The 16,376-nt window shown below is 38.6% G+C and overlaps 1 protein-coding gene across 12 annotated transcripts in view; it reads right to left on the bottom strand.

The window, feature by feature from the left end:
- The window catches only part of FANCL (FA complementation group L), an 83,952-nt gene that overhangs the window by 44,684 nt on the left and 22,892 nt on the right, over positions 1-16,376 (bottom strand). For 11 of the 12 annotated variants that reach the window (XM_051838710.2, XM_051838724.2, XM_051838725.2 and 8 more), the window contains one exon: positions 14,764-14,864. The exons of the other annotated variant lie outside the window; for it this stretch is intronic. In XM_051838710.2, the coding sequence (XP_051694670.1) occupies positions 14,764-14,864 (101 nt within the window). The remainder of the gene's footprint in view (positions 1-14,763; positions 14,865-16,376) is intronic. 12 annotated transcript variants of the gene reach the window in all.

Raw genomic sequence — 16,376 nt, 5'->3', positions numbered from 1 at the left:
TTAAACTTCCTGTCAAACTCTTTGATCCATTTCTGTAGTTTCATACAGTATGAGACTTTTATGCTTCCTTTGTTTTTCTCCTCGATGAACTTCTCCTTTATTATCAATTATGTTACTGTACAAAAGTCTGACTGATATTAGTTCATATACTCAAATTGATCCTCTAAGGAAAATGCTGTATAAGCACAGGTACAGCCTGGTCTCCTAACAATAAATTTTATTTTTGCACAATATATAGCTTCTGACACTTAACCTAGGCATGCATTCAAGATGACTAATAATTTAAATATACAGTACAAGCACAATTGTTTTTGCTTTAAGTTGCTCTAAATGCATGAATTTTCTACAATGGAAACCAATACTCTCTGAAATACATCATTCTGTAAAAATATGGTCCCTTGGGTAGCATAAGCTACTGCCAAAAAGGTTGAAATTTAGCAGTATATTTACTAGTGAGTCGGGCATGTGGATTTTTTTTTGACATTTTTACAATACTGTACCCTTGTAAAGATAAAAGTAGCCTAAGAGTATTGCATGACTTAACGCCCCTAAGACCCTTTAGAGTTCAGACCCAACATTTGCCTCCTAACCCAGGAAATATTTTTTAACATCACACTATGCCGTTTACTTAGTGACCAGATATAGAGTAAAATGGGCCGATTTCAACAAATGCTGAGCAATACAGTTATGCAACACTGTAATGAAAAAGAGATCTTGTGGGGAGCAGCCCGGACTGGACTGAGTTACTGGAATTAAGACTTATTCTATGCATCTGCTCTCCCACAATATGGCGCTGGGAGAGAAGTAAACAGCTTCCGCACAGCTGCCTCCAGTTCAACCAATAAACTGTAGGACTTGCTCCTGATTGGAGAGCAGCGTACTCGCCGTGTGGGCAGCCGAGTTGGGATTGGCGGAGGAGGACTATAAAGGAGGAGAGAGACGGCATGCACCAGGAACATCTAAGGGGAACACCTAAGGGAACACCTGTGCAGCCCCCAGAGAGCCGGCCGGCGGTGTGCCGCTCCCCTGCGGAAGTTGGGAATGTGGCCAGGGGGAACTGCCCTTCCACGGAGGTGGAAGGGATAGTAGCCAACCCGGGAAGAACCAGCAGAAAACCCGGGGAGGGCCGAGCAGACGAAAGAACAGCGCAGGGTCCTGTGTCGTTCCTCCACGAAGACGGGGAGCGACATAATGGTGCCGTGACTCGGATATGAAGCCTAGGCAGGGTTTAGTGTTGCTCCTCCACGAAGAGGGGGAGCGACAGATCTAAATTTGGAGAAGATGCATATGTTAAGTAACAAATTGAAAAATAAACCAAAATCCATCAATAGAAAATTTATCATTAACTAGAAAAAGCCCAAAGCCTTAGCAAATGAACACCAAATTATTCTGGGCAGAAATGTTTATTTACACAAAAATAATAGTAACTAATCTTTATTTTCTGTCAGCTGTATCTGTAAACATATAAACCTCACTTCCACCTCAAAACAACCAAAACATCAGTTGTTGTGTTTCATCCTATTACTTTAAGATTCATACTATGAGTATTTGACTGAAAATTTCCACACTTCACATATTTAGATTAACACACACATTTGTCTTCTCACCAAAAACACTCATTTAAAAATAAATTTAAAAAGGCATGAACCATAAAGGCAGAGGCAGAGAGAGAGAGAGAGAGAGAGAGAGAGAGAGAGAAGTCTTCCCTCCACTGGTTCACTCCCCAAATGGCCACAATGGCCAGAACTGAGTCAATCTGAAGCCAGGAGCCAGGAGCTTCTTCCAGGTCTCCCACATGGGTGACAGAGGCCTAAGCACTTGGGTCATCTTCTACTGCTTTCCCAGGCCATAGCAGAGAGCAGGATCAGAAACGGAGCAGCTGGGACTTGAACCAGCACCCATATGGGATGCCGGCGCTGCAGGCAGCGGCTTTTCCCACTAGATGAACAACTTAATATGTAATCCCTCTTAGTATTTTTGTTTGTTTGTTCTACTTAATACTTTTGGTTGAATACTGTAATCAATACACAATTCTTCTTAAGTGCTGAAACTTAACTGAAAAGTGATCGCTGTTAAATATAAGAGTGGGAATAAGAGAGGGAAGAGATGTGCAATTCAGGACATGCTCAAGCTGACTTACCTCAAACGGTAGAGTTAGAAACACACCAGGGGATTCGAATTCAATCCCATCGAGGTGGCATGTACCAATGCCATCTCACTAGTCCCAGTGATCAATTTCTGTTTACAATTGATCATAACGATAGGACTAAGAAACAAAGGGATCACATAAACAAGACTAGTGTCTGCAAGTACTAGCTGATAGAATAAAAAAGGGAGAGAATGATCCAACATGGGAAGCGAGATACACAGCAGACCCATAGAATGGCAGATGTCCTAAACAGCACTCTGGCCTCAGAATCAGCCCTTAAGGCATGCGGATCCAGCTGAAATGCCCATGAGAATATTTCAGGCATGGAAAGCCAAGACACTCTGGGGGGGGAAAAAAAACCTAAATGAAAGATCTCCGCGAGTAAGATCCCAGTGGAAAGAACAGGTCATCAAAGGAGGTACCTTTCTCTGAAGGGAAGAGAGAACTTCCACTTTGACCACGGCCTTGTCTAAATATGATCAGAGTCGGTGAACTCAGGGGGCTTCCATAGCCTTGGCAGCTCATGACAAGAGCCTAGGGTGATTACTGAGGCCATAAACAAGAGTGTCAATTTGTTAAGTCAACAACAGGAGTCACTGTGTACTTACTCCTCATGTAGGATCTCTGTCCTTAGTGTGCTGTACATTGAGATTTAATGCTATAACTAGTACTCAAACAGTATTTTTCACTTCATGTTTCTGTGTGGGAGCAAACTGTTGAAATCTTTACTTAATGTATGCTAAACTGACCTTCTGTATATAAAGAGAATCGAAAATGAATCTTGATGTGAATGGAAGGGGAGAGGGAATGGGAAAAGGGAGGGTTGCGGGTGGGAGGGAAGTTATGGGGGGGTGGAAGCCATTGTAATCCATAAGCTGTACTTTGGAAATTTATATTCATTAAAAAAAAGGCATGAACCCACAATAATAAGGATTAGTATTAATTAAAGCCAATTCTCAACAACTTTTATGAAAACGGCAAGTAGCTAAAAGAGCACTAAATGAGGCTGGCATTGTGGCATGGCAGGTAAAGCCGCCACCTGCAGTGCCAACATCCCATATGGGTGCCAGTTTGAGACCTGGCTACTCCACTTCCCATTCCAGCCCTCTGCTATAGCCTGGGAAAGCAGTGGGAGATGGCCCAAGTGCTTGGGCCCCTGCTCCCACGTGGGAGACCCAGAAGAAGCTCCTGGCTTTGGATCAGCTCAGCTCCAGCCATTGTGGCCAATTGGGGAGTGAACCAGTAGATGGTCAACCAGCACATGGAAGACCTCCCTCCCTCCCTCCCGGCCTCACTTTCTCTCTGTAACTCTTTCAAATAAATAAATAAATATCCTTAAAAAAAGAAAAAGCACTGAATGAAAAAGAAAAAGAGGGCCCAAGAAGGGAGCAGTTGGCAACAGCAGTCTCAAGACCAGAGAGTCTGACTGATACACTGGTAGAAATCATGGGGCATTTTCTTAAAGGGCAAGAAACCAAAACAAGGACACTTTAAACTGTAAATAATAAAGCTGTGTTACAAATTATAACTGGTGAAAAATTATAACAAAAAATTAAACTGTAATTTTTAGAATTCAGCAATAGGCAAAGCTGAAGCTACTGTTAATATATGTATTAGACCATTATAATTTAAAAGGAAGAGATGACAAAAACTGGCAAGTGGAGAGGAGGAAGATATCAGGAGGGAAGATAAGTAACAACAGGATCTGTAATGCTTATTTGAGAGTTTAGAGTACCACGTTTAACTGAATGGATGTGAAAAAAGACTAAGAACTAATAAATTTTAAAATAAGGAAGAAAGGTAGCATATGAGCTAAGTGTTTTTTGTTAAAGTAATTAGTAATTCCTAGCACTAATAAATTAAGAAACACTAAATGCATATTATTTATGCATGGAATATATATACCTTAACATTTCAAAATGACCCAAAGAATAAAACTGGGGCTAAGAAACAGTATGGGAAAAGACTGCGTTTCATTATAAGCTGTGGGGAGCAATCCGGACTAGACTGAGTTACTGGAATTAAGACTTATTCTATGCATCTGCTCTCCCACAGTATGGCGCTGGGAGAGAAGTAAACAGCTTTTACACAGCTGCCTCCAGTTCAACCAATAAACTGTAGGACTTGCTCCTGATTGGAGAGCAGCGTACTCGCCGTGTGGGTAGCCGAGTTGGGATTGGCGGAGGAGGACTATAAAGGAGGAGAGAGACGGCATGCACCAGGAACATCTAAGGGGAACATCTAGTTGAAGGAACACCTGTGCAGCCCCCAGAGAGCCGGCCGGCGGTGTGCCGCTCCCCTGCGGAAGTGGGGAATGTGGCCAGGGGGAACTGCCCTTCCACGGAGGTGGAAGGGATGGTAGCCAACCCGGGAAGAACCAACAGCAAACCCGGGGAGGGCCGAGCAGACGAAAGAACAGCGCAGGGGCTTAGTGTCGTTCCCCCACGAAGAGGGGGAGCGACAATAAGCCCTAAACATAATGATGATGAATACATCCAGAGACAGCAAGCAACCAAGGAGGGAGGGTGAACAATATTTTACACTTGACGATTCCTGCTATTTTGGTGGGTATGGAGAAATCTTCCTGTGATTATTTACATCTTGAGTACATGTGACCTAGACCACCAGCTGTCCTACAGGACTCATTCTCATCTTCCCTTTTTTGGTAATAGAATCCTTGTCCCTATCCTATCTCCAACTAAACCAGGTTTTGGCAAGGTACATCCACCTAGCTAGCGATTCTTCCTAGTACCCTTGTACAAACATGGTATTAGCATATAACTAAACGCTGGCCAGGGGGCTGCAAGCTGAAGTGATATGTGCATCTTTTGGGTGACCTGTTAACCCAACCATGCCTTCCTTACTCCCTCCCTCATTCACCGGAAGTTGGACAGGTCTGTCTGAGTCAGCAAAGACTGTGGGAGCAGAAACAATGGGCAGTATTTATCAGTAAAATCTCTAATTACAGTACTCTATGTTTGCACCATCTAGACCAGGGCCTATTAGCTCCAGGCAGCTACAGAGGATTTAAAATGTGGCTAATATGGATAATGAATTTTTATTTTAGCTAATTCAAATAAAAATTGTAATACCCACATGTTGCAAGTAGCTGCTACACTGAACACCACAACCACAGTGGATGGCTAAGACGCAAAATAAAAATGGATTCCTGAATAACCTGTGGAGTACAGCCACCAAGCATTCAACCATCTGCCCACCTCTGGATGTGAAATAACAGTAATAAAATTCTGTCTTGGTTGGACTAAGAATCTGAATTCTTTGTTAATATCATCTTAACCTGCCCCCTAATAATTGAGCATATTTTTATCTAGTCATGATAGGAAAGAATATTTTGGCATTGGATTTATCAAACAAGTGATAACCTGTTACAAGTGACACCAGATCAGCATCTCGAAGAAAAACTGCTTCAAATGTTCTGCCTTAGTTGGGCAGAATATAACTTAATCATTTAAACAAAATATCCATTCAAATAATAAATTTAAAAAGCTTTCATCACTGGAAAGTGCAAATTATTCAAGTTATTAAAGTTATTTAAAGTCGTTTGGTAGCATCTGCCACCAAAATGTCCACAAAATTACACTAAAATGTACTGAGTAGGAGGTCAGGTATTATCACTTAGCTAAGCATATACTAAAATTGAGTAAGAAAACAAACATAAAATATAAAATCTAAAGAAATAAAGCACTACACTTTTGGCACTGTAGTTTGTATTTATTATCATTCACTACATTTTTTATAAGCCTGCTTGCAATAAATAAAAGGCACTAAACTTGAGAATTAAAGCTTTTCAAACATTTGAAAAGGATGCTAATACTTAAGCTTCAGGGAAGTTTTTATTGTTCACGTTAATAGCTCAGTGTTATCAGTACAGACAAGCAGAAGAAATGTGCTTTATATCTCTTGAAACACACGCTTATTTTGACCAGCAGCCTAAATCATTTAGTTTTTCTTTAGTCATCTAGATACACTTAAGTAGTAATAACATCAAAAGCAGATTGCATCAAAATGCAGACTCACTTCATATCTTAATAAAGCATGAAGGTTTCATTTTCACTGCCACTCTCAAGGTTAAGCATTAACTACTTCATACCTCGATTATACTAAATCCCTTTAATAACTGTGTTTGTTTCTTCCATAGACCCATGCATCCTTCCATTTCTAGATTAGTCTTATCTTTTCAATATCAAACTCTTACTTAAATGTTCCATGAGTTCCAATCACAATATAGAGATCTAATTTATATTAAGGCATACATTAACTCTCTTAAGTGAGCAACTGATCTACAACAAGATTCAAAAATGAACTGCCTATTTCCATCACTGCAACCATTCCTTTCCCACACCTTCCCAAAGGGCTCTCTGCATTCCTTGCAAGCTTGTCCCAACAGCCATCACCTCTAAGAAACTTCCTAAATTATCTGTAGCACAAAGGATTTCACCTTCATACTCACCTTGCAAGTTTTAGCATGCTGATCAAATAAGCTTTGTTATAAGTAATCTGAAAGTTCCATATTTCTACCTATGTGCCTACTCTTAAGGCAATTTTTTCACTAGATAATTTATAGTTATAGACTCAGCTATATATGAAGAAAAATCACTCTACCGTCAAAGGTGGTTTAAAATGAAAACCATACTGATTAATATCCCTGTTATTGTGTGTTATCACTATTGGCAATAATTAAATCATAATACTAATTAAGTACTATAAAATTAAGATATAGTCTGACAGTCTTGGGTGAATTAGTGTCTCAACAACCTTATACCTACTTTTTGCAAGGAGCTAGGTGAGTCTCACAACATGTTTCTTTTTAATCTTATTAGGCATAATTAGTTTCATTTGAAAGATGAAGAAATGTGGATCAGAGAGGTTAAGTTACTTGCTCAAGGTGACACAGCTAATAATCCAGAAGTAAAACTCTGGTCTAATCATTGGAAATAATTCAATATAAACAAGTATATATCTCCATTTCCAATATTGTAATTCTTTGAAATGCATTAGGAATTACAGAAAACATCACCACCAATCAGTATCCAACATAGATAGATAATCAAAAGTCTTACTTAGTATGTTCAGCAGATCATCAGCTGTAGTAAAATTCAGCCCCTTACCAAAACAAAACTGAAAGGCCAAGAAGATGAACTGTACTCGTTCTACACGGTAAATGTGCTATCTAAAAAAGAAGAAAGCATCAGCTCACTTCTGGTAAAACCATTAAATCTCTGAATTATCTAGGGGCTCGTGATTATTACATGAATGCATTTTACAAATGAAGCTATGACACTTCTGAGTCTGAAAGGGAGATCAGGGGGCCAGTGTGGTGGAATGAGGAGGCCATGCCAAGATGGCCGCTGGCAACTGAGTGTCAGTTACTCAGGAATGGCTTCGAAAACCCCCTGGGAATCCATCTGGCAACCGGCTGTGATTGGTTAGGGCATAAACTGCTCCTTGACGGGACTGGCTGCCTCAACTATTTAAGCTGCTGTACCACCTGAAATAAACAAGTCTGTCAACTGCTCACCTCTGGCCCGCTTTCACCCGACTCCCAGGGTCTGTGTGGTGACTCTGCGCCTCTTGCCCCCACGGCACCCCTCCTCTCAGAACGAATCCACAGCAACAGGCCGGTGCTGTGGTGCACCGGGTGAAAGCCCTGGCCTGAAGCGCCAGCATCCCATAAGGGTGCCGGTTTGAAACCTGGCTGTTCCACTTCCGATCCAGCTCTCTGCTATGACCTGGGAAAGCAGTACAAGATGGCCCAAGTCCTTGGGCCCTGGCACCCATGTGGGAGACCCAGAAGAAACTTCTGGCTCCTGGCTTCAGATCAGTGCAGCTTCAGCCGTTGTGGTCAACTGGGGAGTGAACCATCGGATGGAAGCGCTCTCTCTCTCTGCCTTTGCCTCTCTTTGCTTGAACTGGCAACCATAAGGGATGCTGGTGTTAAAGGCAGGGACTTAACCTACTGTGCCACAATGCTGGCCCTATAGTATCATTTAATAACATAAAATCTAGGAATAAATCTAACAAGAGAGGTTAGAACACAAGAAAACTCAAGAGTCAACAAAATTAAAAGACTAAAAATAAGATATCCCATGTTCATGGACTAAAGTATCAATATAACAAAGAAGTTAATTTTCCATAAATAGATCTATTTATTCAATTAAAAATCTAATGAAGTTTATATAGAAATTGACAGGATTACCATAAGGTCAGTAAATACTTCCTAAATGGAACACCAGAGGGGCAGGCATTGCACAATAGGTTAAACCACCACTTGCAACACAAGCATCCCATATGGCAATGCTGGTTTGAGTTCTAGCTGCTGTTTCCAATCCAGCTTCCTGCTAATGCAACTGGGAAGGCAGCAGAAGATGGTCTTAGCACTTGGGCCCCTGTCACCCATACAGAAGACCAGGATGGAGTTTCTGGCTCTTGACTTTGGCCTGGCCCAGATCTGGCTATTGTGGACTTTTGAGAGTAAATCAGAGGATGTAAACTCTCTCTCATCCTCCCCCTCTGTCACTCTGCCTTTCAAATGAATAAAACTTGTTTAAAAGACTAAAATAGTAATTTACAGAGATGATATGTTTCTAACAATAACAGCTGACAATGGAATCATATTCAGAATACATAAGAGAACACATAAAGAACTGAAGTCAAGCTCATCCAAAAATATGTTCAAAGATTTCAAACACCACTTCAGAAGTGAGGATACAAAGATAGTAAATATACACATAAGAAGGTGCTCAACCTTATTGGACAAAGGAAACTAATTATACCTCAAAATATTAATTATCCCTTATCTGAAATGCTTGGGACCAGAGTTTTGGATTTCAGATTTTGGAATATTTACACATACATAAGATGAAACAGGTAGGACCGAAATCTAAGCATGTAATTCATTTATGTTTCATGTACACCTTATATACATAGCCTGAGGGATATTTTATATAATGTTTTTCATAATTTTGTTCATGAAACAAAGCTCCAAGGTATGGAATTTTCCACTCTAGCATTATATGTTGGAGTTCAGAAAGTTTCATGTTTTGGAACATTTCAGATTTCTCGATTAGTGATATTTAACTTGTACAAACGTTTTGGGAGCCAGTTTTATAACTTTGAAACCTTAGCACCCATATATTCTATAACCAAGCAATTCCACACTAGTTATACAGCCAACAGAAATGATACATATCTATATTGTACATATACAAGAATGATCACAGCAGAAGTATCACCCAAAAGTTTGAGGCAATTCAAGCACTAAAAGTAGAAAAGATAAATGCCAATGATACAGTGGAGTACTACTTAGCAACCACAATGAATAAAAATTTACAACACCACAAATGGATCTCACATATGGAAGCTGAGCAAAAGAAGTCAGGTACAAGTTGTATACTGTATGATCCCACTTACATAAAGTCCAAAAACTAGCTCAACATCTCTGTTGCATAGAACAGCACAATGGTCACCTTTTGGGTAAAGATAGCAATAAAAGGGACATGAGAAAACATTGAAAGGTCTAGTAATTTTATTTCTTGATGTGGATGTTTGCTTCACAAATGCGTTGACTTGGAGAATTCATTAACCTGTACATTTAAGATTTGTGCACTATTCTGTATGTATGTTATAATGCAACAGTTTTTAAAATTCACCAAAAAAAATCAACTGCCTGTATGTAAGTAATAACAGAATTTTTATTACATGTAATGAGAAGCTTTCCTACATGTAAGAAAACAGAAAAAACTGAGTATGTCACTGGAAAAAAACTGAGAAGATTGGAGTTCAGGATGAAGTAGGAGTTGCATTTCACTTTATACCATTTGAACTATTTTAATTTAGCTATTAGCATTTTTTACTTTTTAATTTTTTCACTATTATTTTTAAGTAAAAGCAAAAAGGATGCATTAGAACATAAAACCAGTCAGAAAATTCAATAGCACTGAACACAAAGTTCTTTACAGCACTAAACACTAATGACTATGTGTGACAGTGGATTAGCAGTTAAGACACTACTGAAGATGCCCAGGTATAATACTGGAGCACCTGAATTTCAGTCCTAGCTCTGCTCCATTTCCAGCTTTCTGTTAACACAGACCCTGACAGGCAGGGGTGATAGCTCAAGTAGTTGGCTCCTGTCACCCATGTGAGAAACCTGCATTGATTTCCCAGCTCCCATTCAGCCTGGTGCAGCCTGGCCTTTGTGGGCATTTGGGGAGTGAATAAGCAGATGGGAGATGCATGGATCTCCCCTTCTCCCTCTCCCCCTTCATCCCTCCCTCTAATAAATTAATCAAAAATAAGAGGAAGAAACTAGGGTTCAAATAAATAATGCAGAAATCTACAGAGGCATAAACTACCGGTAGAATGTGATGACACCGGTACTCTGAAGTTTAAAGAATCCACAGATAGGAAACTAATTGTTAAACATATAACATAACTCATTTCATACATCTGTCTATAATGTCCATTACTCAAGAAAATGCAGAAGATGGGTTTTCTTTTTTATTCCTATTATTTCATGAAACAGACAATCACTTCTGTTCCTCATACTATTTTTAAGAGCTTCAAATGGCTAAATTTCAGTTACCAAATAGAGTCTTATAGATTGGGATTTCCACTTAAGAAATTTCTACAAGAATGTGTATAGATTGGGATTTCCACTTAAGAAATTTCTACAAGAATGCGTTTTGATTTTCAAATACACAACGTAAAAACTTTTGAATATATTTGCTAGTTGGTGAATGACTATATTACTGTCAATTATGGATATCAAAAGGGAATAAACTAGTTTATCAAAAAGAGAGACTAGGGACCAGAGTTGTCGCACAATGGGTAAAGCCGCTGCCTACAATGCCGGCATCCCAAATGGGTACCAGTTTGTGTCCCGGCTACTCCAGTTCTGATCCAGTTCCCTGATAATAGCCTGAAAAAAGCAACAGCAGATCACCCAAGTGTTTGAGACCCTGCTACCCAAGCATGAGACCTGGAAAAAGTTCCTGACTCCTGGCTTTGGCCTGGCCCAGCCCTGGCCATTGCAGCCATCTGGGGAGTCAACCAGTTGATGGAAGATTTCTCATGCTGTGACTCTTTCAAATAAATATATAAACCTTCAAGGTAAAAAAAAAAAAAAAAAATGAGTAAAAGAAACTACAGGTTGACTTAAATGCAATAATTAGGGCTATTCAAAATTAGACTCACTTGGAAAACAGAATTTTTCATCCTAACAATTTTAGGTGGGGCTTGATAATTGATTAGACAAAAATAAATACAAGAGTCAAGATGTGTTCCAGCCTGTATAAATGAAGACCTGCCTGGAAAAAAGGCATGACTGTTATAGAAGAACTCTGATCCCACTACTGGGTACAGATCAAAAGACATGAGTACACTGTATCACAGAGCTATCTGCACCACCATGTTTGCAGTCCTGTTCACAATACCTAAAATACACAATCAAGGTGTTTAACATCAGATTAAAGGGTAAGGAAAATGTGGTATATACAAACACAATGGACTATTACTCAGCTATAAAAAAGAATGAAATTGTATCATTTGCATAAAAATGGTTGCAACTGGAGGATATCACTTTGAATGAAATAAGCCAGACACAGAAAGGCAAATACCACATGTTCTCCTTTACATATGGGAGTTAAATTTGGGGAAAAAAGAAAAAAAGGTAAATAAGAAAAAGAGATGCCTATAACAGTATTACTGCAAATACAGTTTTGTCAAATGCTTCATATCTTTGTCAAATTGTTAAGAATGATATACTACTATAGCTTTAATCATCTGTGATTATTTTAAAATTTACTGTAAATGAATGAAATTGACATCTCTGAACAATTACTAATTATAGCTCTTTCCCATATTCTTGCTGAACTACATTCTTTTTACACTTTACTTGTTGAACTCTTTATGCAGCCTTTGACTTTAATGTAAATTAAAAATGTTATCACAAAATATTTGCTATGAAAAATAAAATAGGTCCTTTATAATGCCAAAATAAAATTTTAAAAAACAAAGAAATTTGGCAGTATTGTTTGAGTTTTTTTCTCGAAGAAGGGGATATTATGGGAGTTTGGTTGCTTGTAGTAATGAAATCAATTTGTTAGTGTAAAATGTTTTTATGGAACTTGACATAAATGGCAATCTTTATAAACACAATTTCAATGAGGATGTCAGAAGGAAAACCAGGCTAAGAGATTGAGAAATTGACAACTTGAGCTTTTTATTTTTAATACCACTCATTCCATAAAAGTTTAAAGGCAGTTTACAAAAAAAAACAAAAGAACAGCAGAACAGCAGACCAAAAGCCAGGGTAAGATCAGCATACAGAAATGTAAACTCTATATCCAGCGTGGCTCTAAAAAGCGTACAAATTCTGAGCCTAAGCTTCCAAAGAGCCAAGGCAAACAAAGGATAATCAATAACAGGAGTCACATTATTCATTAAAAAAAAGGTTGGACATGCAGAAGTATGACTTTTCCAAAATCTAAAATGGGAGAAAACTTCTTTCATGATTCTTTAGAAAGACAGTGCTGTATCATAAAATGGAAGCCCTCCAAACATAAAATCCCTACCGCATTTCACAGGACTGTTTCATTCTACATCCCTAATGCAAGTCAGTTGTATCCTCAAGTAATTTATACAACAGACCAAAATAAAGCAATTCAGTTTTAAAATCCAATTTAGAAAACATAAAAAATAACTGGATTATACAGACTTTATGCAGTCCATCTACAGTTTAACACTATTATTTGCAATCATGAGTTCAGTGCACTTTTAACAGCTGACAACTGAATTTGTAGTACGTGGCAAAAACCAAGTACATAAATACTCAGGGCTCCTTAGTACCGATCCACACACTTTGACTATTACCCAGGAAAACAGTAAGGTCAAAAAGTACTCATAGGCCGGTGCCGCGGCTCACTAGGCTAATCCTCCACATGCGGCACCAGCACCCCGGGTTCTAGTCCCAGTTGGGGCGCTGGTTCTGTCCCGGTTGCTCCTCTTCCAGGCAAGCTCTCTGCTGTGGCCCGGGAAGGCAGTGGAGGATGGCCCAAGTGCTTGGGCACCTGCACCCGCATGGGAGACCAGGAGGAAGCACCTGGCTCCTGGCTTCGGATTGGCACAGCGCACTGGCTGTAGCGGTCATTTGGGGGGGGGTGAACCAACGTAAGGAAGACCTTTCTCTCTGTCTCTCTCTCTCACTGTCTAACTCTGCCCGTTAAAAAAAAAAAAAAAGAAAGAAACAAACAAAGAAACAAACAAAGAAACAAACAAAGAAACAAAGAAGTACTCATAAAAAACTTAAGAATTCTAACCAAAGTACATGCCAGGACGAATGGCCAAGCCATCTCTTCACAGAGATGCACCTATAAAGGTATGACCCACTCACTATAATTAATGGTAAAAGGAAACAATGGCCTCTGGATAAAAGGAGGAATGGCTGTAAATCAATGGCCTATGGGGAATAAACAGGGAAGAAGGGATACGGGCATTCTTTCTCTGATAATCACACTGCATTTGTGTCCCCTCCAGACACAAAGCATAAGCTGGGACTCTATAATATGGTTTTGTCTCTAGTTTTTCTTCACCTACTAATGTAAAGTATATTAAAGAACATATATTTTTAATTTAAGATATGTTCATTTGCTTTTACAAGGCTTTTTTCTAGTTTTCGTAGCTTTTCTAATTCTTCTTAGGTTGGCTGTCAAAGAGCAAATCATAAAATAACTAAAATAAAAAATAAACAGTTGAACAATAAAATGTTTTAAACATACTCAGAAAAATTTACCAGTAGAAAACTCACATTCTTCCTACATGGTAACGAAAAATGAGCCTTTATCTAAGTAACAGATACAATCTAACCTCAAATAATAAATGAATACTACAATACAACTGACAGTGGTAAAAAGTTACAGGAATTAAACTAGCATATTTTTACTGCTGCTTTAGGTCAAAATAGAAAGATGGTACTACACCTAATAAAATGTGCTTCAAAGTACCTGCATTAGGAAGGGAGCTAAATTCAGCAACTGAATATCAACCAAATCATCAATTTTTTCCAGGTGGCTTATGGATGAAATTTTAACAACCACATAACCATTTAGTGAACTTCTTTACACAACCTTTTTTTCCAAAGGAAGCCAGAGGATTCTTTCAAACTCTGGTTGCTAAAATTCACTTCTCAAATCACAAAAGCACTTAAAGTGCTATATACTAAATTTAGGCAGGCCAAATTGCTTATTAACCAAAACTACCTACATATATACATCAAAAATATAATTTTTTTCATTCTCTTTCACATTTCTAGGCATCACTTTTCAGACACTGAATAATTTAGTAACATTCAGAATAATGTTATATGATCAGTGAAAATATCTATTATGGTAACATCTTACTATGTACATAAAAATGTCAGTTTTTACAAATTATGCTTAGCATTTTACTTTGTAGGTCAACTGTTTATGATATCCCTCTCTGACTCACAGTAACAGTAAGGATCAGATATTCTAACAACAAATCACTAAGTAAAAACAGATGTAAAACAAAATGATAAACTGGAAGTGTACTGAACTGAAATTAACTAGACATACTTATCCCAACCAAGAGTTCCTATCTCTTCAATAAGGCTTGAATAGAACTGGGGAGGTGAAGTTAGCACAGGTATCTCCTGAGAATTCTTTAAAGCAACTCCCTGTTTAAAAGGAAAAACAAAAAACGAGTCAGCTGTGGAATGCTACACAATGAATTATTAGAACCAAATACAGAACACAATTTCATTATCTTCTTAGTGCCTAACTAAAGTGTCCATTATTTTTATAGAAAATCTAGCTGACTTTATGCCCCTTCTCAAGAAAAGTAAAAGGACTGCACTGAAGGTCATGCAAAATGTCAATTTTTATAACACACAAAGATTGTAAGATTTTAATATTTATTCTCCAGGACTATAATGCCTATTAAAGATGGGGGGGCAGAAATCTCATCTTCAAGCCTTCACTTTCAACTCCTGTGGAGATGATGCTTGACATATCTATGCAATTTTTTAAAAAGTGCTTTTAAAGAAAAGTTTGAAGCCTAACTACACTGCCCATACTATTTGTATACCATTATTAACCATATCCTAGCAAACAAAACCACTTGTTGTCACAATAAGCATCTATCTGCTAATTTGTTTCACTTCTAAGTCATCCAATATTTTCCCAGCCATCTAGAGTCCCTGTCCTTGCGAATCCCACCTGTGATGTTGTTAAAATGGCTCCCACAATCAAAACTAAATTTTACTTTTAAAAACATTGATGTCACTAGAACTAATGAGGCTGAAAAATACCAATAACTTCAAAGTTATTAACCTAGACAAGTATCTTATTTGGAAAGTAAAAATAAATGTTTCTACAGATTACTTAGATGTTCATATGATCTGCATTATCAAAACCTATTGCAAGTTGGGCATCCTTAATCCAAAAATACAATATTCAAAATGCTACACAATTTGAAAATTTTTGAATGTTAACATGATATCAGCAGTGCAAAAAATTCCACACTGTGAAACTTCGTTTCATGCACAAAATTACTAAAATATATTCTGTAAGAGCAGGCATTTGTCCTACCTAGCAATTAAAACACCCACATCCCATATTGGGGTACTTATTCAACACCCAGCTCAACTCCAGCTTCTTCCTAATGTACATCTTGGGAAGCAATGGCAATACCTCAAGTAAATGGATTCCTGCCATTTTCATGAGAGATCTGGATTGAGTTCCCAGCTCCTACTTTACCCAGGCCCAGCTCCAGCTGTTACAAGCATTTAGAGTCAACCAGTGAATGGAAGCTCTCTGTTACTGTCTCTGCCTCTCGAATAAATAAATTTTAAAATTACCCAGAAATATAGTTGAATCCCACAACAGCTGGGACTGAGCCAGGCCAGAGCTGGCAGCCAGGAACTCAATCCAGGTATCCCAAATAGGTGGCAGGGATTCAATTATTTGAACTATCATCTGGTTCTTCCTAGGGTCTGCATTACCAGGAAGCTGTGTAATTGGCAGCTGGAGCCTGAACTCAGGCACTTCAATATGATAGGTGGGAATCTTCACTCCCACTCCATGCGTAAGAGCACAGTGGGTGAAGGAAGACAAGGAATACACTTTCCACAGAGGAGGAAGAAACTGTGCACACTAGAAAGGGTCATTTCACAAAGAAAAGTTTCAAA

Source organism: Oryctolagus cuniculus, chromosome 2 (assembly GCF_964237555.1).
Source record: "Oryctolagus cuniculus chromosome 2, mOryCun1.1, whole genome shotgun sequence".
In the NCBI taxonomy this organism is placed as follows: domain Eukaryota; kingdom Metazoa; phylum Chordata; class Mammalia; order Lagomorpha; family Leporidae; genus Oryctolagus; species Oryctolagus cuniculus.
This window is presented reverse-complemented; position numbering and strand designations above follow the sequence as displayed.